Source organism: Heterodontus francisci, chromosome 7 (assembly GCF_036365525.1).
Source record: "Heterodontus francisci isolate sHetFra1 chromosome 7, sHetFra1.hap1, whole genome shotgun sequence".
NCBI lineage: Eukaryota > Metazoa > Chordata > Chondrichthyes > Heterodontiformes > Heterodontidae > Heterodontus > Heterodontus francisci.
Window position 1 is genome coordinate 13,039,867 of NC_090377.1, and position 26,562 is coordinate 13,066,428.

At 42.0% G+C, this 26,562-nt stretch overlaps 1 protein-coding gene across 1 annotated transcript in view; it reads left to right on the top strand.

Annotated features, from left to right (window-relative positions):
- The first annotated feature begins 7,874 nt into the window (after positions 1–7,874).
- mnx2b (motor neuron and pancreas homeobox 2b) overlaps positions 7,875–26,562 on the top strand; it is a 51,335-nt gene continuing 32,647 nt past the window's right edge. The window contains exon 1 of the mRNA XM_068034468.1: positions 7,875–8,343. Coding sequence (XP_067890569.1) covers positions 7,875–8,343 — 469 coding nt within the window. The remainder of the gene's footprint in view (positions 8,344–26,562) is intronic.

The following is a 26,562-nucleotide window of genomic DNA, read 5'->3' on the forward strand; positions in this document are numbered from 1 at the left end:
GTCCAGTACTGCCCCTTCTCTTGTAGGACTTTCTCTGTACAGGTTCAAAAAGCTCTCCTATATGCATTTTAAGAATTCCGCCCCCTTTAAGCCTTTTGCACTAAGACTATCCCAGTTGATATTGGGGAAGTTGAAATCCCCTACTATTATTACCCGATTATTTTTACACCTCTCTGAGATTTGCCTACATAGCTGCTCCTCTATCTCTCCCTGGCTGTTTGGAGGCCTATTGTACACTCCCAGCCAAGCGATTCCCCCCTTTTTGTTTTTAAGTTCTACCCATATGGCCTCATTTGAGGAACCTTCTAAGATATCATCCCTCCTTACTGCAGTAATTCACTCCTTGATCGACAGTGCAATGCCACCTCCTCTTTTACACCCCTGTCTCGCCTGAAGATTCTATACCATGGAATATTGATCTGCCAGTCCTGCCCTTCCCTCAACCATGTCTCTGTGATAGCAATAATATCATAATGCCATGTGCTAATCAATGCCTCAATTCATCTGCCTTACTAGTAAGACTCCTTGCATTAAATTAGATGCAATCCAGTCTTGCATTTTTCACTTGTGCCTTAACAGGTCTATAGTTGCTCTGCCTTCCAGTTTCTCTTTTATATTTGGCTGTGCATCACCCCCTACTGTACCTCCACTCTGTATCCCATACCCCTGCCAAATTAGTTTAAACCACGCCCCCCCACCCCCACCCCCGCCAACAGCACTAGCAAACCTCCCAGCAAGGATGTTGATCCCGTTCCCGTTCAGGTGCAACCCATCCAACTTGTACAGGTCCCACCCTTGCCAGAAACAGACCCAGTGATCCAGGAAACTAAAGCCCTCCCTCCTGCACCATCTCCTCAGCCACGCATTCATCTGCTCTATCCTCCTATTCCTATACTCATTAGCACGTGGCACCGGGAGTAATCCAGAGATTACAACCTTTGAGGTCTTGCTTTTTAATCTGCTACCTACCTAAATTCTTGTTGCAGGACCTCATCCCGCTTTCTACCTAGGTCATTGGTACCAGTGTGTACCACAACCTCTGACTGTTCACCCTCCCCCTTCAGAATGTCCTGCAGCCTCTCCGTGACATCCTTGACCCTAGCACCAAGGAGGCAACATACCATCCAGGAGTCACGTTTGCAGCCACAGAAACGCCTATCTGTACCCCTTACGAAAGAATCCCCTATCACTATAGCACTTCCACTCCTTTTCCTCCTCTCGTGTGCAGCTGAGCCACCCATGGTGCCACAGACTTAGCTTTTGCTGCATTCCCTTGAGAAGCTATCTTCCCCAATAGTATCCAAAGTGGAAAATCTGTTAGATAGGAAGATGGACCCAGATATCCTCTTGAGTTTAGGGGATTGGCGAGACAATCTGACTGAAGTGTTTAAAAATGTTAAAAGGAATTGATAGAGTAGATAGTGAAAAAATGTTTCTTCTGATGGGGGAATCTTAAAATTAGGGCCAGGTTTTTTGGGAGGGAAATCAGGAAGCACCTTTTTACACAAAGTACAGTGGAAAACTGGAATTCTCTGCCCCAAAAGGCTGGGGTTCAAGTGGAGCATTCAAGACTGAGTTCAATAGATTTTGCTGGGGTAAGGGTATCAAGGGATAGGGAACTGAGTCGGGTAAAGGGAGTTGAGGTGCAGATAGGCCATTAACAGCAGAGGAGGCTTGAAGGGCTGAATGGCCATTCCTGTTCCTAATGTTCCTATTCGGAAGCCAGGAGCCCTGGCTAATTGTTCTGCCCCTGAACCTTGGGATTCTGACTGTGCCAAAGCAGGCCTGGCTGAGACCAGTTAGCTCTGCAGAGGCAGGTGATGAACAAGCTCCTGGATGGAGCAGGAAGGCGCAAACCCACAGTTTTATGTTCCTTGGTCCTCTGGGGGGTTGCGTGACAATCTTGATAAGTGTGGATGGAGATCAAAGTACGTGACCCCCCACGATTAAAGCTAAATAAATAGAATAAGGATTTATCACCCCTTTCTCCATAAAGCTGCGACAGGCTTCTCCCAAACCACCAACTCGTCCAATTTGTGGTCAATTTCATCTATTGAAACTCAACCAATCAGTGATCTCTGTGAACCTGACCGGATTTAGGAGCAGGGTCACTGAAGAACAGACTGCTGGAAGAAAATATTAATTACTCAAAAACAGAGAGGGGGACTGAACCACTTCTGATTCTGTACATTCCTGTAAAAAAATGTAGGTGATAGTAGGCAAACAGAGCTGGATATTTTCTGATTATTTAAGTATATTTCTCTCATCTCTCATGTAGTTCCTTTATCTGCTATTTTGATATAGATCAACCTACAGATATACATATGCATAATGGATGGATAGATGGATACATATATACATAGTGGATAGATGGATGATTGATACGTATGTACATAATAGATTTTTAAAAATTCATTCTCGGGATGTGAGCGTTGCTGGCAAGGCCAACATTTGTTGCCCATTCCTTAATGCCCTTGAGAAGGTGGTGGCAGATAGATACATACATACCTAATGGATATATACATAATGGATAGATAGATAGATAATGAGATATAGATATTTCCCTACCTCGCTTTCTTCCTTTAAGACACTCCTTAAAACTTACCTCTTTGACCGAGCTTTTGGTCACCTATCCTAATATCTGCTTATGTGGCTCAGTGTCATCTTTTGTTTTATAATGTTCCAGTGAAACACCTTGGGATGTTTTATTACATTAAAGGTGCTATATAAATGTAAATTCTTGTTCTTGTTATAGATAGGTAGATGGATGATAGAGAGATAGATAGACAGATGGATGGTAGGTAAGTAGGTAGTCTCTGTTTTTCAAAATATGTCACAGAAATTAATGCTAAAACTTCCATTTACATTACAGAAATAATCATTAAACATTTGATTACTAATATAGTAAACAATCATTTTACAAGATTTTCTCCTCTTCTAACTCATGCTATGGTACAGTTCCATCTGTACCTTAAGCTGTTGGCCATTGTTCAGATGTAAAATTAACCTTTCTATTTGAACAGAGAAAGTGGAGAAGGGACATCAGACCCCAGCATGGTCACATGCCTGCCCAAAGTCTGCACATGTGCAGCTCCCAGCAGAGGTCATGGCAATGCTGATTGGGTTTTTTTTCTGTCCTCGCCTTTTCCCAGTGACAGTAAGTCCCAATGTTACAGCTGCAAACATTGTCCTGGCTGAGAGAAGGTGACAAGGTACAGCAGGAGTCCTGTAAGATCTGCATGGCATGAGTTCTCCATCGATGAAGAGATCACACATAATGTACATTGCCCTGAATTTTCACACCAAGGCAAAGTAACAAGTAGATTTGGAATAAGAAGACCCTTCCACTGCCTTCGTCTCATCCTCCCACAATATCAACCTTACCATCATCACATTATTCCATCTAGATGTTTCTTAAACCAGTCCAATGTTATTATCTCAACCACCATCCTCAGCCAATCCTCCCAGCTGTCAATTTGGCCCATCATCTCTGTGTCATTTTGGAACAACTACATTTCACTGCTTCTCTACCTTTCCTTTATTTTTTTAAATTCAGTCATGGGATGTGAGCATCGCTGGCAAAGCCAGCATTTATTGCCCGTCTCTAATTGCCCTTGAGAAGGTGGTGGTGAGTCGCCTTCTTGAACCGCTGCAGTCCATGTGATGTAGGTACACCCACAGTGCTGTTAGGAAGGGATTTTGACCCAGCGACAGTGAAGGAACGGTGATACATTTCCAAGTCAGGATGGTGTGTGACTTGGAGGGAAACTTGCAGGTGCTGGTGTTCCCATCAACCTGCAGCCCTTGTCCTTCTAGGTTGTAGAAGTCATGGGTTTGGAAGGTGCTGTTGAAGGAGCCTTGATGAGTTGCTGTCGTGCATCTTGTAGATGGTATACACTGCTGCCACTGTGTGTTGGTGGTAAAGGGAGTGAGAGTTTAGGTTTGTGGATTCTTTTGCTCTTTAAAACTTTATCGAATTCAAACTCAATTATTGAACTTTACTTGGCTTCAGTAGTTGTTTGTAATAATCCAACTATATTCCGGTACTTTTTGTGCAATTTATTTTTGCTGCTACTACCAATCTCCACTCTCTGACATCAATCCTAAACTTGCCCTTCACAACCCTAACTCTCTTCCCACCTGCTCTGCTACCCTGATGTATATTGTTTCCAGCTTATTTTCTGTGTCCCGTTAAGTCCTAGGTATTTCATCTACTGAAGCCTATCCAATCTCTTCGATCTTTAGTAATTCTCAGTGACTGATTTACAATAAAATCCTTCATTTTTAAAAAACTTTTTGCTTGGATTTTCCGCCTTCTGTTCTAACTTCATATTCTCCACAATAATGGTTAGAAAACTCACTGACGTCACACACAACGCAGCAGAAGGAAACATTTTAACCTTGACAATCTGAGCCTTGATGGCAATAAGAATGTCAAGATAATGAGATGTCAGAGTTTGGGTTCATGGGGAGGAGGAGGAGAATGTTAGAGTGAATTCCTCCGGTTTCTTTTACATATTAGTAAAAACCTAAACACAGCAAGAAGATTCCATTTGATTGGTGTATCTATTAGCCTCATCCTAAACACAGCAGGGAAATTCCATCTGGTTGTGATTTCCAGCAGACAACCATTAGTTTGTCCGTTTAAAATGCATTCCGAATTTTTGAAAGAAATAAGGAACAAAAGATTCTTCTGCCATTTACAGGGACGTTTCCAATCTGCTCTTAATTCAAAGTTGCTTCATTTAAATAACCTGAAAACACATTTTCCCATAGTTTCAAGCGTTAGATGAAGTCTGTATAAAACAACCAGAGGTGAAACTCTTCCTCTGCCCCCAGTGCGAATTAAGAAGCTCCGTAGATTCTGTTTCTGCCGTTCAATTATTCCCCAGCGCGATTTGCAGATTTTTTGATGTTGTCGATTAGGAACAAACCGCAATTTAAAAACTGAACATATTATTTTAAGAGCCGGGAGTGCCCAAAATAGGGAAGGGTATATGTTAGGGCTGAGAAGTCGTTTAATAACGAGTCTGGTCTCATGTGCAATTCGTTATCTTCGACACTGCCAGTACAAACTACACAGGTTAAAATGTAGAACACGAGTAAGATTTCAAGGAAATGATGACAATGGCAGGTTAACAACGAGAGTTGTGCTGAGTACAGGTGAGAGAGAATCCGTCGCTCAGCCGACAGGCGAAATGCAAAATAAATCAAACTCAGATCAGAAACTGTTAAAAGTGAGGTGAACTGAAGAGGTTATGAAGCTGGGGGGAAACAGCCCGATGGTATTTTTCTCGTCGCTTTAGACTCTTTGAGAAAAAGGTTTAAATAAAACGATTACGATTTATAATATAGGATTTAAACTGATTATAGTTGAACTGTATCCTGTACGATTCGTTAAAAGTTTATATATTTTTCGTTTCAAACCACTTACCCTTCGTTCACTCTCCACTTTATTTTAAAGATGCTTTGTAATATTGATCTCCAGTGTGAATGAGGTGGATATTTTCACCCGATTTATAAAAATGTTTTTCGTTCAAATACAGTGAGATAAATACTCTTTGCCTCCTGGTTTGCTATTGGCTCCTTTATTTGAACCTCCAAACTGCATAATTGGCCCGAATGTGCTAACTCTAAGACGAATTTCAGTCTATAGTGTGTGGAGACCGGAACATTGAGGTCTGAAGCGGGAAATCGTGATCAATCGCTGAGTTTGCTCTATTTTTAACGTGGAATCGTACAACATACAGGAGGCTATTCCGCCCATCGTTCCTGTGCCGGCTCTTTGAAAAGAGCCATCTAAATAGTCCCAGTCTGCTCGCTCTTTCCCCATGACGCTACAAAGTTTTCCAGTTCAAGTATTTATCCAATTCCCTTTTGAAAGTTACTATTGAATCTCCTTCCACCGTCCTCCAGACAGCGCATTCCAGATCACAACAACTCACTGCGTAAAGGAAAAATTCATCTCCCCTCTCTGGGTCATTTGCCATTTATCTTAAACCTGTGTCCTCTGGTTACTGACCCTCTTGCCACTAGAAACAGTTTCTCCTTACTGTGTCAAATTTTTCGACATACCGTAATAATTCCTGAGACTCAGCACCACCCATGTGGTTTTCTGCTGGTCCTGTGATGTTTTAAGCTGAGAGGGAGGTAGGGTCTGGTCTGTCTGTACTGGATCCCCGAGATTTCCAAGCGCCTCAACCCCAGCAGCATTTTTCCTGCAATAATTGTAAATCTCTGACTTTCCACCCCCCCCCCCCACCCTCCCTCCCCCCCAGCTCCTTCTGGTTTAACGAAAAATCGCGATTGTGAATGTTTGAAACCAGCTCACAACGGGATAGGGAGAGATGAAATTTAAAAACAATGGGAACTTTAAACTAGGCTCTGATGTTTAAAAATCGTTGTCTTGGAGTCATTACGTCACAGAAGGAGGCTATTCGGTCCATTGAGACGATGCCGGCTCTCTGCAGTCCTTTTTCCCGCTCTATCCCCTTAGCCCTGCAAGTTTATTACCTTTTGAAATCAGAAACTTATAAATTATTTTTGTTCAATTTATCTCAATATCTAGTTTATAAAATTGAAATACACGAAAAATGTGATTTCTGTTGTGTATAATAGATTGATTATTGCAGAATCATTCTTAAACTTGGAATGACATATTAATGCTCTTTAAACATTCTTGAGCAGATTCCGCGCAGAACAGGTTACAAACAAAGTCACTTCTGCCATTCTCTCCTTAGCTCGCTGATGCATCCGGACCCCGATACGGGAATCGGATGAATATTTAAGCCTTTCGCTCTCGGGACTTGGCGAGAGTGTGGCTGAGCTTCACCGAAATGAGGGGGTAATTAGTTAATTAAACGCCGTCTGAATTGGTTCATCTCCCTGGGAAGGGTGTCGAACGGAGCAGGTAAATAGCCAATGGGATTCCCTCTCCCGCCGGGGGCTGAGACTTTCACAGGGACTGTCAAAGACAGTAGTCAGACTAAGTAGCTCACTCCAACACATAGAGATGAGATTGCGGTGCAAGTAAATCCGCAACAAAGTCAAGGGGTTCCTGGGACACAGAGATTTAAAAAAGAAGGAAAGAAATTTAACGAAAAACGATAGGCAAGTATAAGGGGAAATAAGAAAAAGAGAGGGAGAGAAATACACAGACAAAGAGATATAGAGATACAACGAAAGAGAAAGAGTGAGGCCAGGAGACGGCGAGAGACAGACACAGTCCATGACAGACAGCAAGAAACAAAGGGAGAGACGACAGACTGACAGACAGCGAGAAACAGTGAGACAGTGAGGAAGAGTCACACACTGAGAGAGACAGAATCAGAGAGAAACGGAGACAGAGAGAAAACGGCCAGACACTGAGAGAGACAGAGAAACGGAGATAGAAGACAGCGAGAGAAACAGTAACAGGCTGAGAGAGAGAGAGAATACAGAGAGTAATTAAGCGAGAAAGAAATAACGACCAGATAGACACATACAAAGGGACTGACAGAATAATATAGACTGAAAGACAATGAGAAATCAACTATATAGAGGAAACTAAAACTAATTCGAATCTGGGCCACTAACGAATTACAGGATTGTCAGATTTCTCCAGTTAAATAGACAGGGAGAGACTTTTAGCAAGTGACCCATGAATTGAGAGTAGCAGTGGGTGTTACACAGAACACTTGCTCTGTCCCTGAAAACGGTGAGGAGTTGTGTAGATCTGCAGGTAGTCAGTGCGGTAGGCAGTGCCCACAGGTAGCAGTGTAATAGGCTGGCACCGCCGTGTTTATACAGCACAGCAGCCTGAGCAAACTCTCAGAGAGCTGTTGGGCACATTGAGCGGGTCCTCCCCACATCTCTGCACCTTCAATCCCAACAGCATGGAGAAGTCGAAAAACTTCAGGATCGACGCCCTGTTGGCGGAAGAGCCGCCCAGGGCCGTGCCGAGCGCTTCCCCTCCCGTCCTGAGCCCCAGCTCGGTCGCCGAGAGCTCGGCGGGGAGCCCGGGCTCCTGCATCCGCACCGAGACCCCTTCTCCCCGGGGCAATCCGGGCGCGATGTCGCTGGCCAGCAGCATCATCCCCAAGCCGGGTTTACTGAACCTGCAACCCCCGGGCTTCGGCGCTCTGTCCCACGCCGCCATCCCCGCCATGTACGGCCACCCCGTCTACACCTACCCGGGCTTGGGCACCCACCACCCAGCTCTGTCCTACGGCGCCTTCCCGCAGCTGCCTCAGCCGCACCCTGAACACCTGAAAGCGGCCGCGGCGGCTGGATCCTTCCAGTTAGACCACTGGCTCCGGGCTCAAGCCGCCGGCATGATGATACCGAGACTACCCGACTACAGCAGTGAGTAAAACCTTACTTCAGTTAACAATGATACGCTACAAATTTTAAAAAGGACAAACTTTGTGCAACTTTGGGGGCATTTAAAAGTAAAAATAAATACGTTTTGAAAATTAATAATTTCCATAAGTTCGTTCTTATTAATTGCAATCTAAATATGTCACAAAATTAACAAGTTTAAAATGCAGAAATAGAGAGACTGAAGAAACTGGGATTGTTCTCAAAGCAATTTGAGAAGAAATTTAATAGAGGTGTTCAAAATAATCAGGGGTTTTGGTAGAGTAAATAAGGAGAAACTGTTTCTAGTAGCAGGAGGGTCAGTAACCAGAGGGAGACGGATTTCAGATAATTGGTAAACAAATCAGGGGCTGAGATGAGGCGATTTTTTACACAACCAGTTGTTGTGATCTGGAATGCGCTGTCTGAAAGGGCGATGGAAGCAGATTCAATAGTAACTTTCAAAAGGGAATTGGATAAATACTTCAAAAGGAAACATTTGCAGGGCTATGGGGAAGGAGCGGGGTGGGGGGGGGGGGGGGGAGTGGGACTGATTGAAACTCTTTCAAAGAGCCAGCACGGGCACGAGAGGCCGAATGCCGTCCTTCTGTGCCGTAACATTCTATGATATGGAAGTTGGGGCAGGGACAATTTAATTTGTGGTAAAAGTTATCAACAGACTTTAATTTGTGTGATTCCTTTTCTGGTTTGCACTTTCCCTGCTTTGCTCTGGGATTTTTTCCCCCCGTTTTATTTGTGTTATTGATAACTGTTTGCTGAGAATGTTATTTGGGAATCGCTCAGTCCTAGAGGGAGAGCTCAGAGGCAAAAAAAAATCTGTTAGAGAAGTGCGCTTAAAGTAGACACTGTTCAGAAGAATATTTCCTCGTTAATTTTTTTAAAAATCGAATTATTGTGAGGAAGAGCTCGTGGAGAAAGGGCGCAATCTATTTCATTTAGTGGAACATTCTGAGTGAAGTCCCCAGATGCACAGTTTAAAGCGAATGTCCACCCAGGCTGGGTTACACCCAGAAGTTTCAAAATTATTACCAAAGCGGGGTTTCTTTTGAGGCTTGCAGCCGCTTTGTTCTCTTGCTGCATCTGTTTTGTGTTTGAGTAAGAACAGCTACAAAAAGCGCTGTGTCGGAGCGTTTAAGTCTGGGGGAACGCGCCGGCTGCGTTTCTCAGTCGCCTCTGACATTGAAGTGGGATTAAGCCCCTTAATCTTCTCTGGGTCGGAAGTAATCGGCGCGGTAGCAACTGATCGGGATTTTACGCTACGAAATTGTGCTCCCTTTAAATTTCTTTGGCGGGGGTGAGGGGGGGGGGGGGGGGTGATTGAGGCGGTTGGAGAGGGAGGGGTGTTCACACACTGCATATATATATATATACATATGTGTGCCCATGTCTACATATAGATTTAAAGACATACATCTCCGTGTGGAACTGGACGATTCCCAAATAATACTCAGGAAATAGTTTGCAAAATGCAAACCAGAAAAAGAAACACAACTTTAAAGTTTGTTGATAACCTTTGCAACAGATTGACTTTTTCCCCAACCCGATTTCCAAAATCATAAAATCTTACAGCCCTGAAGGAAGCCACTCGGCCCATCGTGCCTATCCTGGCTCTTTGACGACCTCAAGACGTTCCAAAAGTGATTTGGAGCCAATGAATTACTTTTAGAGTACAGTGACAGTTGTAATCTAGTGATTATTTATGTATGCACATCTGTGTGATAGATTTTATATCTAAAATTAAAATCTACAGAATATGTCACCAATGCACACTGTCGTCTTGTCTGATGCGGTGCACTTGTGATATTTTCCACGCTTCTCTGGTGGGATAGTGTCAGGAGTGCGGGCTGTTTTTCTGTGTAAGTGTAAGGCCACTCTTGTCAAAGGAAGTTGTTTCTGTCCGTCTAATTGCTTGTTGGAAGAAATTGGTTCAATTTACAATTGAAACTGAGTTGTTTCACGGTTCATTAGCCGCAATGAAGAGATCAGTGTGTATGGGTGCAGATAATGCGATTAGATACACTTTACACCGGGGCAACGAGACTGTGAAGAGAGAGCACAGACACAAAGCGAGAGAGAGAGACTACATACACACACACACAAAAGACAGACACAATGCGTATATTTGGGGATCACACAACTCTGTATGATGAAGGAGATATAAAACGAAAGAGACACTGAGAGGGAAAGACGGGAGAGAAACAGAAGGTAGACAGGATGGCAGAGAGAGAGAGAGTTAGACAGAAATAGAGAGACAGAGAAACAGGAAGAACGGAAGAGACTGTTTTGAGACCGAAGGTGAGACATTGAGAGACTGGCATAAGAAGGAAATAGAGATGAGTTAAAAATAGTGAGTGAGGTGGGAAAGAACAGACAGAAAGGTAAAGACAGGTAATCAGACGGAGATAGGGAGAGACAGAGGGATTTAGAGACAGATAGAAAGATACGAACCAGACAGAACCTCGGGGAGATTCAGACGTGACTACAACATTTATAAAACTGTCTGGAGCTGAAATAATATCCACCTTAAAGATTTATCTAGTATTTATTCCTGTTCAATTGATAACGTTTATAGGCGACAGATTCTGAAGTTTCCCGCCACCAACCCCCGCCCCCTCCCCCCCCAACCCCCCGCTACAATTTTTCCATCAATTCTTCCCGTCTGATTTTAGAGAAACAGAGAGGGAGAAATAGATTTCCATCACATTTCACACAAACACCCCTTGTAACGGCTCAGCCTTGCTCACAGTGGGAGACTCAAAGAGAGAAAGCGGAAAATTAAAGCGAAGGCAGTTTGTGCTTGTGATGTTTTGCATGTGGCTGCCTGTGTTTATTGTGGATTAGGGAGTATAGCAGGCAGCTGCTGTGTGATTTCAGGGTAAATAGACTAATCTGTTTCACACACAATACTTTCAAAAATATCTTGAAGAAATATTTACCTGGAAAAAAGGGGGTAAATCAATTCCGGGCTCTGGGGGAAAGAGTTGGGTGAGTGGAACTAAATGGATTGCTCGTTCACAGAGCCAACACGGCCACAATGGGCCGAATGGGCTCCTCCTGTGCAGTAAGCTTCGATGATCAAATATAAGGCATCTTAAATTGATATCCCCATGTGACTTGATACCAAATGTATGTCTAACCACTTTAAAACGGGTTCAGAAATCAGAGAGTATTATCCCGGGTAGAGATAGAGGCTGATATATTACTGATGTGCTTTCCCCTCTTAATATGTTTCAACTCTGTTATGTGACCGATTTGTTTTGCATTTGCGTGGGCGCCGCTCATTTTGATCTCTTAACTGTTGAATTTGCAGCGTTCCTGTACGATTTTGCCCATTTAGGGAGCTTTACTGCTGTATTCAGAATGTATTTTCGGAATCTAGGAATGTGAAGACGCCATTCAGCCCCTTCGAGTCTGTTCCGCCAGTCAATGAGATCCGAACGCCTTTGTCCTGTATCCCTTGAGATCTTTGCCTAACGTCATGTGTACACTAGGTTGTAATGGTATCAAGATGATTGATGAATGGTGGATTGTGAAGTTGGGGCGATAGTCGGGTAAAGAACATGCCTTTTGAAACAAGAATCTCCTATTTGGAATTAAAAGTTGACCTTGGGAAGAGAGTTCCAAACTTCTATCACCTTTCTTAATACTTGTGAGTGAGTGGAGAGGGTCTCATTATGATCCTCAGGATTTCAAAATTCTAACTATCCTTTCTTTACAAATTAACAATACACAGACTTCTAACAGAAATCTGTATTAGCGCGGGACACACCTTAACCTCTTATTTTGGGGGATTTTTGTTCTATCTCCTGGTTCCTAGAGATAAATATATTCAAAAAGTCATATAAACACAGGTGTGGGCGGGATGTGATGTCCTTCAGTGAAAGAGTCAGGGGGAGGCTTTGATTGTAATTTAAGGCGGTTGGTTAAAAACATTTATGACAAGGATTAAGGATCGGGATTAGATTTGGGACCAGGGTGACTGAAGATGAAGGGAGAATTGGGTGTTCGATCTGATTTTTTTGCTGTTGGTTTAAATGTGAGATGGTGACATTATTTAATTCTTTTCGTTGTGTCTGTCCATCATTGTTTAAAACCTGACCAGCCTTTGGGAAATGTGTTGAACGGGGCAGTTTAGATTTTGTATCTTTTGGATAATCTTTTGGACGAGTAACTTGAGACGAAAGAATGGAGAATGCAACCCCCCTTTTTCCCATTGCAATATGAACCGGTTATACCGGAGCGTTTTCAGATTATGTCAAGTGAATTCAGAGCCGAGTGAGAGACTGGTAAAGCTCAAAAGAACACAGAGATTCCAGGTATAGGAATGACTGAGCTTGTGAGAGGGGAGGTTGGCACAGGTAAGCGTGGGCAACCTGGCAGAACATTCAGAGCCAAGGGCTCCGGTGTATCCCAGAATCACTCAGCACAGAAGGAGGCCATCCGGCCCATCCTGCCTGTGCTGGCTCTTTGAAAGAGCGATCCAATTATTCCGCCACCTCATAGCCCTGCAATTTTAACCCCAAAGCCTTTTAAAAGAATGTCCCATTGCAAAGAGAGCCTGTTGTCGGTTTTTATTGAGAATATCGAGACTGTTGGAAGATTATTCCGGTACAGCATTATGTTATTCTTTTTAGTCTCTGACGAAGAAAGACAAATTTAACGTTTCGGGTGTAGCCACTTCATCAAAGTGGAGTCTGAAAGACAAGAGAGCTCCTTCACCGAGCTGTAAAGGAGGCTGAGGGAACGATACAGGGGGAGCGGCTTGTGGGAGTAAATCCTCCTGCCGAAAAAGGACAGTCGATGGTTAAATAGTCCGCAAATCGCCCTTTGAAGAATTGGAAATATTTCTAAAAAATATAGTTTGCAGATAGAAGTCCATTCGACCCATTATGTCAGTGCTGGCTCTCTGCTGGAGCAACCCACAACTAATCCTACTGCCTCACTATTGTGGAGGCCACATTCTCCTTTGTTTCAATTATTTAACGTCTTTTTTTCTTAAAAGATACAACAGAACACTCGCTCTACCTGCTCTAACAACCAGCTGTGTCAAGAAATTCTCTTTAGAAGGCGAGACATCAATTCACTGATAGCAGAAACAGGACAGGTGGATTAAAGCATGGTGGGTTTTATACTATTTTCAAGCAAGAGATGTTTACAGACATTTATAAGGTAGATAGCGAAACCCATTCCTTGATTTCTAGCTGTAATAAACCCACAGGTGTTAGCTGTATCATTGACTAACCCAACCCACTTCCCACTTGAGAGTCGGTGAATGTTACTTACTCCAAATGGGCAATGACCCAAACGCGCAGGACTGCCCTTGTGTATTTTCGTTACTATTGGTTGTGTTAAGAGGATTTTAACCAGTATTTGTTTGAAAATAGTCTTTTTTTTAAAGCAGGTTTAGTATTTTACTCAATATCGCAGATCTTTAAACCAGGTTTAATATTCTACTCAATATAGCATTTTTAAAGCAGGTTTGGTGTTTTACTCAATTTAGCAGTTTTTATATTGGTGCTGTTTTATTTCAGATGCCATGAGGTGCTCCCAGTCACACTGCTAAATCCAACTCGCAAGTCCCATTGGTTTTGAGATCCTTGACACTGAGTTTAAGGTAGTTGGATTTAGCAGTGTAAATGCAAATGCAACTACTGCACTAAGGTGGCACCTTTTCCCATTTCCATCCCATGGCCTCTCAGAGTGAGATGACCAATCTGTACTATAGCTTCTCACCCAGTAGATACTGGATTGAGGTGCCCAAAATTAATAGGACCCTTGTGCAGGAAACTGATGTTCCATCAGTCTGGGTTGGATTTGAACCTAGGTCTCATACATAAAAGAAAATAGTCTAATGCACTGTGGCACTTAGTTACCCAATAAAGCATTAGAATATAAGAAAGAAGAGTAGGCCATAAGGCCCTTCGAGTCTGCTCTGCTATTTAATAAGATTGTAGTGGATCTCTTACCTCAACTTAATTTTTCTGCTCTATCCCCATATCGCTTGATTCCCTTAGAGATTTGGGCTTTTATATTTTGGGACTGCATTTCATGATTCCCCTTTTTTCATGAAAACTGTTTTGGCACTTAAAGAAGGGGTCCCACAATTTGGATCTTCGCTAGATCCTTATAAAGGACTATGACAAAACATTTATCTTTCATTTTTCTCTGTCCATCAAGGTCTTTTTTGTTTAAACAATGTTGAAACTATTGTCTTGGTAAAGTTTCTGAACCAGACCCAGAACCCTATAAGGAACTGTACACACAGTTGATAATGAGGCACTTTTCCTCTGATGTGCAGGAAGCAGAATTAACTTCATTACAGCTGTATATTTTCTTGTATGTACTGTATCTGTGTGAACGAAAAAGGATATGGAACCAGGGTGGGTAAATGTGTTTAAAACTATTTGATCACGCAGATGGTAAACTCCCACATGGATTGTCTTGTTCCTGTGTTGCAGTTTCATTGTGGTGTGTGTATATATAATATATATATATATATATTTTATATATTTAATAAACTTTCATTAGTTTATAGTCAAATTTAACAAATCTATGGAATTGACAGGCAGGAAAAGGTCCCTCAAGCCTGCCCCATACTCATGATAGTTGGAGCATCATGGCTAGATATTTCATACACATGTCCCATCCCCACCCCAGCCCCCCTGCTCCCTTCAACACCAACCCACCCCCCCTACCCCCCCGCCCCCTCACTTATCCCCACTCCCATGTAATCACAATAACCACAATAGCTGTCAGATTGTTGTAAAATAAAAGTTCAATAATGTTCTTCAAGGATGGGAACCTGGTCTGGCCTACATGTGACTGCAACACATTGTCGTTGACTCTCAATACCCTCTGAAGTGGTCTAACAAACCATGCAGTTATTACAAAAACAATTTCTACCAACCAAGAAGAAAACCCATCACCACCACCTTCTCGGGGCAAATATGAATGGATAATAAACAGGGCCTGCCTGCATTACCCAGATCCGAAAAACAAATTTAACAAGAAATTGATTGCTGTGTGTTGTTGTCTTGGACGTTGAGACAGAATAGAACTCCACAGAATTTCTGGGCTCTTCTGTTTTTTTTTTACATTATCCATTCTCAGCACTTATTCCCTGTCTCTAGTTGCCTGAGAAGGTAGTGCCAGGCCTTCTCCTTAAACTGCGAGCAATTTAATATAACTGCGTGGCTTGCTAGGCCATTTCAGAGGGCAGTCGAGAGTCAATCAGATTGGTGTGGGACTGGAATCACATATAACCCAGACCAGGTAAGGACGGCAGATTTCCCCGAAGGGCATCAGCAACAAGCTGGGTTTTTATGACAATCCAACAGCTTCATGGTCACTTTTACTGATTCCCAGCATTTTTTAAAAACTAAGTTCAGATTCTCAAACAAATGGGATTTAGAACTTACATTCTCCTGGATTATTAGTCCAGGCCTCAGGATTACTAGTCCAGTTACATTGCTACTGCAGTACAGTACCTGTTCAATACCCTGACACTGGATAGATGATCCAATTGGTGGAGTTACAGGCACTCGTACTGCATTCCCATGTGCGCTATTTTTACACAGCTGCCATTAACCAGCTAGTTTCAACTCTTGTATAAAAATAGCGCAGAAGCATATTGATGCACGTGAACTTTGACAATTGTAAGTGTACAAGTAATTGCTTACTCTAACACTGCCAGTCAATGACACAGAAGCGAATGAGGAACCATTTATGCACCAAAATCTACCCTCACAGTACTATTCATCCCCCTTGGCATCATCAGCAAACATTTAATAATCTACAGAAATCACAGAACAAAATAATACATTAATTAAGTTTTTTTGAACAATTCCATGCAACTATTTGATTTTTTAAAAAGGGGCCCTGATGCTAGTACTTTATGCTTACAGTTGTCAGCTATTGCTCAGTGGGTAGCATTCTCGCCTTTGCTTGGGAAGGTTGGGGTTCAAGTCTCGCTCCAGGACCTAAGCAAAAAAATCAAGGCCGATGCTCTAGTGCATTACTGAGGGTGTGCTGCACTGTTGGAAGTACCATCTTTTGGATGAGATGTTAAACCTAGGCCCATCACAGTGGCACAAGAATGGCAACTTGCTGCAGAAGCAATCAGGCCTGCCTCTGAGCCTGTGCACTATTGGCATGGTGGTGGCGGGAACATAGGAACACAAGGAGGCCATTCGGCCCCCATGGGCTTGTTCTGCCATTCAGTTAGATTGTGGCTGATCTGTCTTGAACTCTAAGTACCTGCCTTGGTTCTGTAACCCTGAATACCAAAAATCTACCAGTTCTGAAATTTTCAATTGACCTCCAGCCTCAACAACTTTTTATGGGAGAGAGTTCCAAATTTCCACTCCTCTCTGTGTGAAGAAGTGCTTCTTGACACCATCCCTGAATGGCCTAGAACTAATTTTAAGATAATGCACCCTTGTTCTGGGTTTCACAGTGTGCCACCAGGATCTCTGGCATGTTAATATGGATCTTAAAGCTTTCTTACACAGCTTCCAAGCCACTGTTAAGAAAAGTAGCCTGTGGAATGAAACACAGGGCAATAAATTCAACATAAAGAAATCAAAACAGGCTTTATGAGCTAGTTAAGCACTTGACACACAGGACAAAAGGGCACATCACTTCAGGTCATTCATTCAAGTGGACTAGAAGAAAACGAAGGTAGTAAGAGGACTAAAGCTCACTCTTAACACAGCAATTCAATGGCATAGAAGTGAATGGAGAAACAAGGACTTATCAGACCTGATCTCCAATGGGTATCATCGCTGATAATGTTTAGCTGGCCAACCTTGATTTTCCCTTGTTATGTTCAGCACTGGGAATTAGTTAGAGCGAGATTTATGACTGAAAGAGTGAGACAGATACCAAATCTATTTAAACAAACAGTGGGGGAGGGGGAAGAACTCCTTTTGTAGTTCAAAAGAAGCACACTTATAATTTCACTGGTTTAACCAACCAGATTAAGTGTTAAGAAACATCTTAACCAGAGGAATTTCTCCCCTCCTCACAGTGCTGCATCTATATTCTCAGAGTGAATACCATCCAAATCGTCTACTTTTGAGCTCAGTAATATTTGACTAGTCTGTATTAGCAGGCAAGCTAGTGACATAATCCATTTTGAAAAAATAATCATTGTGTGATGGATATCCTAAAGCACTTCACAGTCAATGAAGTACTTTTAAAGTGTAGTCAAAGTGTTGAAAACACAGCAACAATTTGTGCACAGCAAGCTGCCACAAACAGCAATGTGAAAATGACCAGATAATCTGTTTCTGGTGTTGGTTTAGGAACAAATGTTGGCGAGAGCACTGGGGAGAACTCCTCTACTCTTTTCCATAGACTGGATCTTTTACATTCACCTGAGAGACGGGTTTAATATCTCATCTGAGCATGCAGCACTCCCCCATTACTGCAATGGAGTGTCAGCCTGTCTCATGTCTTTGGAGTGGGGTTTAAACGCAAAACTTTCTGATTTTGAGCTGAGAGTGCTACCAACTGAGGCATAGCTGATACCTAAGGTAGGGAGACCATTTCTGACCACTTTGCACAGATCTGGAGTACAGCAAGGCAAATTAATGAGTCTCAAGCCAAAGGCTAGGGTCTGGAAGAATCTCTCAGATCAGTGGCTAGGTGGAACAGATTATCAGTAAAGATGCTGTGCAGATTGACTCTTTCAAAGGGGATAAATATTTTTGATAGCTGGAGCACAATGACTAGACATTTGCTATCGTTCCCCCTCGCCCTGCACCTCCAGCTCAAACATCCCCCTCTCATAACCATGTAAACTACTTAGAGAGGCAAGAAATATCATAGGAATAGAGCCCAGAGAGGTAAAAATACTCTGGAAACTTCCTCTCCGATCCTTTCAGGTCATCAAAACAAGTGATCTCTGTTAATGTTGAATTTGGAAATGGAATTGTCGATATGGAATGAAAGGTTTCTTTGAAACAAATATTGTGATCAGGGGAAAATCTCTATTTCCTGCTCAACACGTAGTTTCCTGAGACCACGAAACTCTCTGCCTGGTTTGAAGTTGTAAACCTTACTATGGATGCACAGAGGCATACCCCTTAATGGATACCACTCAGAAATAGACACCTGTCTATCTCCATGTCCGCAGCAGCATTGAGATTTTATTTAAAGTCAAAACACACGTTAAGACTGTTCATGTCTTCTATAGGAAGGGGAAGGGAACACTTTAAACCAAAAAATTATTACCCTGTTAATAGCCTTACCTATTAGATATATGGGTCTGAGTCCATGATTGGGTGGATTGAACAAAGTTTGTTAAAGGTGCTTGTCCAGTTAATGGTTCAGTGGGGCTTTCTCCTGACTTGGCTCATTATGATCTTGTAGTTCCACACAATATTATCCACTTGTGTCCCAGCCTGAACTAACTGGTACTGGGCACTGGAGTCACTATTTGGAGCAGCACTGATGATGAGTACCAGAGCAAAACACCTTTTACATGGGCCATTAGAGCTATTGCAGGTGGGGGCTCTTCTCTCTAGAAAAGAGACCTAATTGCAGCCTGTAAATCTGTGGAAAGATATTGATAGTGAAGATGTTTTCACTTGTGAAGGAGACTAAAACTAGAGGTCATAAAAATACGATAATCACTGAAAATCCAATCGGGAATTCAGGAGAAACGTCTTTACCCAGAGAGTGGTGAGAATGTGGAACTCACTACCACAGTGAAAGGTTGAGGTGAATAATATAGATATATTAAAGGGGAAGCTGGATGAGGGAGAAAGAAATAGAATGATATACTGATAGGGTGAAATATAGTAGTGTGGGAGGAAACTCCTGTAGAATCATAGAAAGTTTAAGGTACAGAAAGAGCCACAGACCTGTTGGGCTGAATGGCCGGTGCTGTAAATTCTACTTAAACACATTTTTGTAACATAGCAAAACATCCGATATTCAAGCTAACTGCTCATTGCCTGAGAGATAGAATTTAAATGAATCATTTCTGTTCTCTAGGTTCCCAAAACTCTGGGTCTGTTGTAAACCAATTGGTAGGGATTGGTTGCTATGATTAGTTAGCAACTCCGTTATTGTTGTGTCCTGCTACTTCCAGGATGGTAGAAGGAAAAACTAGATGGACCTTTGTTTTTTTTTTGTCCAGCAATACCTATGATTCTATTTCGGGGTGTATGTGTGCGGAGGAGAATGCTGGTGAGACACTGGGGAAAATCCCCAGGTTTAATCCATATCCTCTTATCAGTGAATGCTTCAAACTTTTTATGGGTTAGTAAATGGACCTGACACTGCTGTGAAACGGCAGTGTCGCCAATGAGCAGCAGATGGGTGTCGCTTTTGATTGTAGTCATGGCTGTGCAGGTGTGTACGTCAGAGTATGAGAATGGGCACATGTATATCTGTGCATATCAAAGAACCATATAGCACAGAAGGATGGGATGTCCCTAGCCCGCTCTTTGAGAGAGCAATCCAATAAAAGAAAGACTTGCATTTATATAGCGCCGTTCAGGGCCTAAGAATGTCCCAAAACGCCTTACAATCAATGAAGTACTTTTGAAGTGTATGCTGTAGGTTTGTTCCCCTGAAAGTATTCATCCAATTCCCTTTTGAAAATTATTATTTCATATATATGTATATTTCTGTGTACCAGTGTGAGAAAGGGAGCCAGTGAATGTGTATCAGTGTGAATATGGATATGTGTATAAATGCACACATATACACACATATACAGATATGTACATCTATGATTGTATTCATAGAATAGTTTATGTAGATGTAAAATTGTGCATTGTATGTGTGCACCCCTCTAATTATGTCAGGACAAGTGATTGATTTCTGTTGCTAACCTGATTCTTGCACTAATTGTCTCCGAACAAGAATTTTCTTGAACACATTCAGTTCCCAAATGCCAGTGGCTGTGACTGTTCGGCGGCTCAGTAACTCTTGTGTTGCAGTATTTTCCCAATGAAGGCTTCAACGATAATACACATGTTTAATAACAAAACTTTTTCAGAGCTGGAGGGAGGAGGGGAGGCTCTTTTACTTATTAATTAAACCCTGTCCTCTGCAATTGTAAAATCCCTTCTCGCCCCCACCGATTCCTCCCCACCCCCCACCGATACCTCCCCACCCCCCACGATACCTCCCCACCCCCCACCGATTCCTCCCCACTCCCCCCTGCCCCCACCTCCCTCCCTCCCCCGCCGCCTCCTGCAATGTCTCATTTAACTTGGTAGAAGCCGCCCACCTGCTTACAGTAACAGCTGGTTGCAAACCCTTTGTGTTAACTGATCGGGCAGAAAATTGGAACCTGTTTCAGTCGGATCAGCTAGTAACATTTTAATCTTAGGGGTGCTATATCCTTTTTTTAATCTTTAAAAAAATGTTGACTAAATTACTTGGAGGAAATACACTGAAAGTTTCGGTTTACTATATGATATCCTTGTCGTTTACTATCTGATACCCTTATCAAGGGCGACTAAACAGGGTAATAGGGCATATGCAAAACCTTCTGACTGGGGGAAAGGTCCCTCTGTATTAATCGTTGTGTTAAAATTAAGTGCAATCCTGTTTTATGCAATAGAACGAAAATAAGCATAGCCTAATATGCAACGGACACGATTACCCTACTAGAGTGTATGGTCATTATTGCTGTTTGTGGGATCTTGCTGTAGACAAATTAGTTGCTACATGATAGCAGTGACTACACATCAAAAAGTCCCAAATACTTTGGGACGTCCTGGGGTGCTGAAAGGCGTTTATATAAATGAAAATTACTTCTCTTTCCTTCTGAGTATGGGCTAAAATTGGAAGCTGATCTAACATAGGGAATACAGCTCCCTCCCAGGTCGATGTAAAGTTAAATGCCAGGAGGAATTGTAAGGACAGTCTAGGAGGCCTGTTTGTAGAGCACCAAGATAGGTGTTAAATATTATTCTCACTTCAAATAAAAAGCACTAGCGCCAAGTCTCCGACTCAGTAACTAAACTCAGTTAAACTTCTGACATTTATTTGAGTCGTAGTTGGATTATTTCTTCAAGGGGAGGATTTCCTGTTTTTTTTTTAGCGAAATCGTTAGCGCTATTTTGGAATGTGTTTAAGTAAGCATCATTTTCGCTTTTTTCAGTTTGGCGAGAGATGGTGAATTCTCCCCATTCCTTGATGTGGCCTTTTGAAAATTAGCAGTGTCCATTTCGACAGGGGAGATTCAAATTTAGGTTAACTCGCGGAGCAAAGGTAATAGGAAGAGATATTTTATATTAAAAATTAGCAGCAAAATGGGATGTGTGTGTTTGAGCGAATGATGTCCGTAAACAGGCGCCTTGCACTAATGTATATTCGTGACTGATCCGTGTTATACTTGGCTGTTTTGTCTGACCCGTATTTATATCCACAAGCGGGTTTAATGGCTGTGTATTTGTGTGAAAGTGTCTGGTAGTGTTACTGTGTGTCTGTAGGAGTATTTAATCTATGTTTAACGCGTTTATTAATGGATTTATGCATTTCTGTGAGAGTATTAATGTGTGTATCTGTTGGAGTGTTAATGTATATTTCTGGAGATGTGTGCGTGTCTCGGTGTGTGAGCTCGTGTGGGAGTGCTATTTCTCTGTTACTGTTTAGTTGAGTGTTTACATATGCGTGTAATGTATTTGCCAGTTTGTATGTGTATGGGTTGGGGGTGGGGGGAAATATTTAAACTACAATGTGGAAAGAGGTATAAAACCCAACAACAGTATTTTGGCGCGGATTTAGTGAACCTAAACTGGGTCCTATTGTATAAACTGGGTCTCTCTCCTGTCCTGCAGTTCGTACAGTCAATCCGGTGGCTTCTCGTGTGTTGAAGAATCCAAAAGGGAACGGGAAAAGTTGAAGTGGGGGCCGGGGGAGTTAAAGAGAGGCGCAGAAAGGGAGAAGATAGATCCCGAATATAAAAGAGATTCTGCAATGTTCTCCTCTGATTCACGATATAACCCTGAATTCCCTTTCAATAAGATCAGTGCTGCTCCTAATTTACTGTTAATAGTCCCGTGAATCATATTACCCAGCTGGAATCTCAGAAAGCATTGGTAAATCCAATTTATTCCACCCATTTAAACATCAAAAGCGGGTGGTTTTGGTAAAGAAATACGCCAAAAATTGTTTTATATTCAATGGAGTTTTCAACCTAATTTGATTTTTTAAAAATAGCGGAATGGATAAAATCTTGAGCAGAATCCCGGGATCTGAAATATTTTAACTGAGTTCAACCTATCCGGTTAGAAATTAATTCTGGACTCGAAACTTAGACAATGTTGTTTTAGGGCAAAATTAATGTAATGAAATTGATAATTACTTCATTCAACAGCCCTCCAAAAGAAGAAAAAGTTTTGATTTTTCTGTTTTACCAAAGCGTACCTTTAATTTGATAATCTGGAATCTTTCAATGTGTTCAAGGAAAAGTAGATTTTTTTATTGTAGATGTTTTAAAAATTTATTTTAAGGGGTCTTTCGGCAGGACTGTCTGGGAAAAGGGGGATATTCCGCCTCTGACCTATCCCCCGGGAAACTTGGGTTTGCAGAATGGATAACAAAGCCAAACAATCCCGGGAAATGTAGACAAGGGAAAACAGCAGAGAGGTTTATACAAAATCTACAGTAAATGCCTGCATCAGCACGACATGTTGTTGTAAACTCAAACATCAATTGTACAATTTATTGAATGCAATCATTTCTTTTGGGCCTCCTTATCTCGAGAGACAATGGATACGCGCCTGCAATCATTACATAGAATTAATAGCACAGAAAGACCATTCGACCCAACAGGTCTATACTTGTGTTTACACTCCACCTACTTCATCTCACCCTATCTTTCTAATCCTTTCTGCCTCAATCACTCCTGTGGTAGTGAGTTCCACATGCTCACCACTCTCTGGGTAAAGAAGTTTCTCCTGAATTCCCGATCGGATTTCCGAGTGACTATCTGAGATTTATGGCCGCCGGTTTTGGACTCTCCCAGATGCAGCTTAAAATTAGTAAATATGTAAGTTCATGTGAAAACATCAAACATTTACAGCCATTTATACATCTGCAGAACGCAATGTTCTCACAGCGAACTGGACACTAGGACAAACGCGCGTTTAGATACACTTCAAAACCGCTTTTTACAAACAAAAGCAACTCTGCACAAACATGTCCACACATTCCAGAGCTACACAAACATTGAATTTACAACAAGCCCTCGGCACTACACAATATACAACGGTAACCTCAGGGGATTAATTAACAATGATGGAAAATAAATAATTACATACAGCTATTTATTTATTGTCTATCACGCGATCCATCCGGCAGGCGGGGAAAAGGACGGGATTTGCCAGGAAGATTTTACTGTTGAAGAATTAAACCAGCTAAACGCTGATCTTCTAATCTAACAGGCGGATCTTTTCACTTTACAAATAAAATTGTCGCTCGCTGCCTTTGCTGTTCCCGTTCTGTTAGATCCAAACGGAGCATTTGAATATAAACCCACATTCTGACAGCCCAGAGAGCGCAAGCAGCAAAAATGATTGCTTCGCACATTCTGTAATTCATTTTAATACAACGATTGGATTTTAAAAAATATAAATAATTGATGGGCTGTGTGGGAAAAAAATTACAGAAATCGAATGTAGTTTAATTTAACCCAGCCACATTATTTATATCAATGTAAAATATAGTGAAGATTTTGTTCTACAAATAAATGTATATTAATCAGTGTTTAACACAATATATCGCCAACTGCAGCAGAAGTAGACACAGCATTGTAACAGTTAATAAATGGTATTATTAGAGTTTAAACGAAGTATTTATTCGCGGTTATATTATAAAGTCCAGGCTGCATTTATTAATTCATTCTTTCTCCAGATCAATATCGGACAAGTTTTAGTCTAAACCGCCTGACGTCTGTGAGTTCGAGAATTCCCCCCCCCCTCCCCCCCCCCCTCGCTTTCTTGTTCTCGATAGATCCCACCATAGCAGAGGTTAAAACTTTTTGTTTTCACAGTCCCTGAGTGATGTTGACACGTTTCGCGGTGGGGAAGAAGCGAAAGTTCCATAAAACCTGTTTCTTTTTTAATTGGTGTGAGGGCGTGTTAAATCGCCGCCACAAATTAACACTTTTAAGCCCACTTTTATTCTTGGCAATTTGTAATTCATCGTCCAACATCTCAAGCAATTAAATTCCGCGTGCCAGCAAACTTTTCTTTTTACACAATGAAGGGATAACTCGCTCACTGGTTGTGTCCCTCCCGTTACTGAAGAGTTTTAAATCTCCCCTTGTATTCCGGGTTTTAATTTCGACATCAATTTGTTTTATAAAATGTGCGAGAAAGATTTTAATGAACGTGATTATAAACCAAGCGAAGTACACACAAGAATCTCAAGAACGATTGAGACGTTCATGGACGAAAAGAAAGAGAGGGGAAAGGAGAACCGCCAGAAGCCTCACAGAGACGCGGAAATCGATGCCAATAACGGAGAGCAAAATAGAGTTCTTTCTTTTTTATTCATTGTGGGGTGTCGCTGGCCAGGCCAGCATTTATTGCCTATCCTAATTGCCCTTGAGAAGGTGGTGGTGAGCCGCCTTCTTGATCGGCTGTAGTGATGTGATCTAGGTACACTCACAGTGCTGTAAGGTAGAATGTTTCAGGATTTTGACCCAGCGACAGTGAAGGAACGGCGATATAGTTCCAAGTCAGGATGGTGTGTGGCTTGGAGGGGAACTTGCAGGTGGTGGTGTTCCCATGCATCTGATGCCCTTGTGCTTCTAGGTGATAGAGGTCACGGGTTTAGAAGGTGCTGTCTAAGCAGACCTGGTGAGTTCACAGGATGTAGGTGTCACTGGCATGGCCAGCATTTTCAGCCCATTCTGAACTAGCTTTAATGAATAGCTTGCAAGGCCATTTCAGAAGACAATTCAGAGTCAACTACATTGCTATAGATCTAGAGCCACATATAGACCAGACTCGGTAACGACAGCAGATTTCCTTCCCAAAAGGGATATCAGTGACAACCACAATCTGGTAGTTACATGGTCACTATCACTGTTATTCGCTTTTTATTTCCAGATTTATTTATTTATTAACTGAATTTAAATTTCCCCAGCTGCATGGGGATTATGAACTCACATCTCTGGATCAGTACTGCAGGCTGAATTATTAGTCCAGTAACATAACCATTTCCTCAAATAGAGGATGAGAAAATATAGGAGAAAATGAGAGAGAGGGAGCATAAAAATGGAGAGAGTGGAAAACCAGTGTAAATGAAACATGACAGAAATAGATAGGCAGAGTGATAGATTGAAAGAGTAAAAAGCAGACGGGTAAAGAGAGAAAGGGAGCAAAGGTAAAGAGCAGAGGGGATTAGAAAGAACTTGTGAAGCAGCAAGAAACAAGGACAGCAATAAGAAAGGGAAAATGTGATATAGAGAGACATTCTCAATGATACAAACTGTAGCTTCCTGCTTAAACTCCAGTTCCAAACTCTCTGATATACCCTGTTAGGACCAGGCAAATGGAATCAATTACAGTCGATAGGACGTATGGTAGGTTTCAATATAATGTATATATTCCAATTTTTTGTATTCATTCATGGAATGTGGGCATCATTGACAAGGCCAGCATTTATTGCTCATCCCTAATTGTCCTTGTAAAAATGGTGGTGAGCTGCCTTCTTGAATACAACTGAGTGTCTTGCTCAGCTATTTCAGAGAATAATTAAGAGTCAACCACTTTGCTGTGGGTCTGGAGTCACGTGTAGGCTGAACTGGGTAAGGGTGGCAGATTTCCTTCCCTGAAGGACATTAGTGAACCAGATGAGTTTTTAAGGACAATCCAGTAGTTTCATGATCACCGTTACTGATACGAGCTTTTAATTCCAGATTTATTTAACTAACTGAATTTAAATTCCCTCAGCTGCCGTGCTGAGATTTGAACTCATGTCTCCAGATCATTAGTCCAGGCCTCTGGATTATCAGTCTGGTGTCATAGCTACTATTCTACTATACCCCGAAAATTAAAACTGCTAGAGCTTTAAAACCGGACAATGACTTATTTCAGACAGGTGCAGGGCTAATTATTACACGGCAGGGGATTTTGGAAAGTAATTTTAGCATCAATATTCATCATAATTTGTGTGTTATTTCACTCTCCTGACAGTGCAGGTACTTTAGCATGCAACATGTCTCAA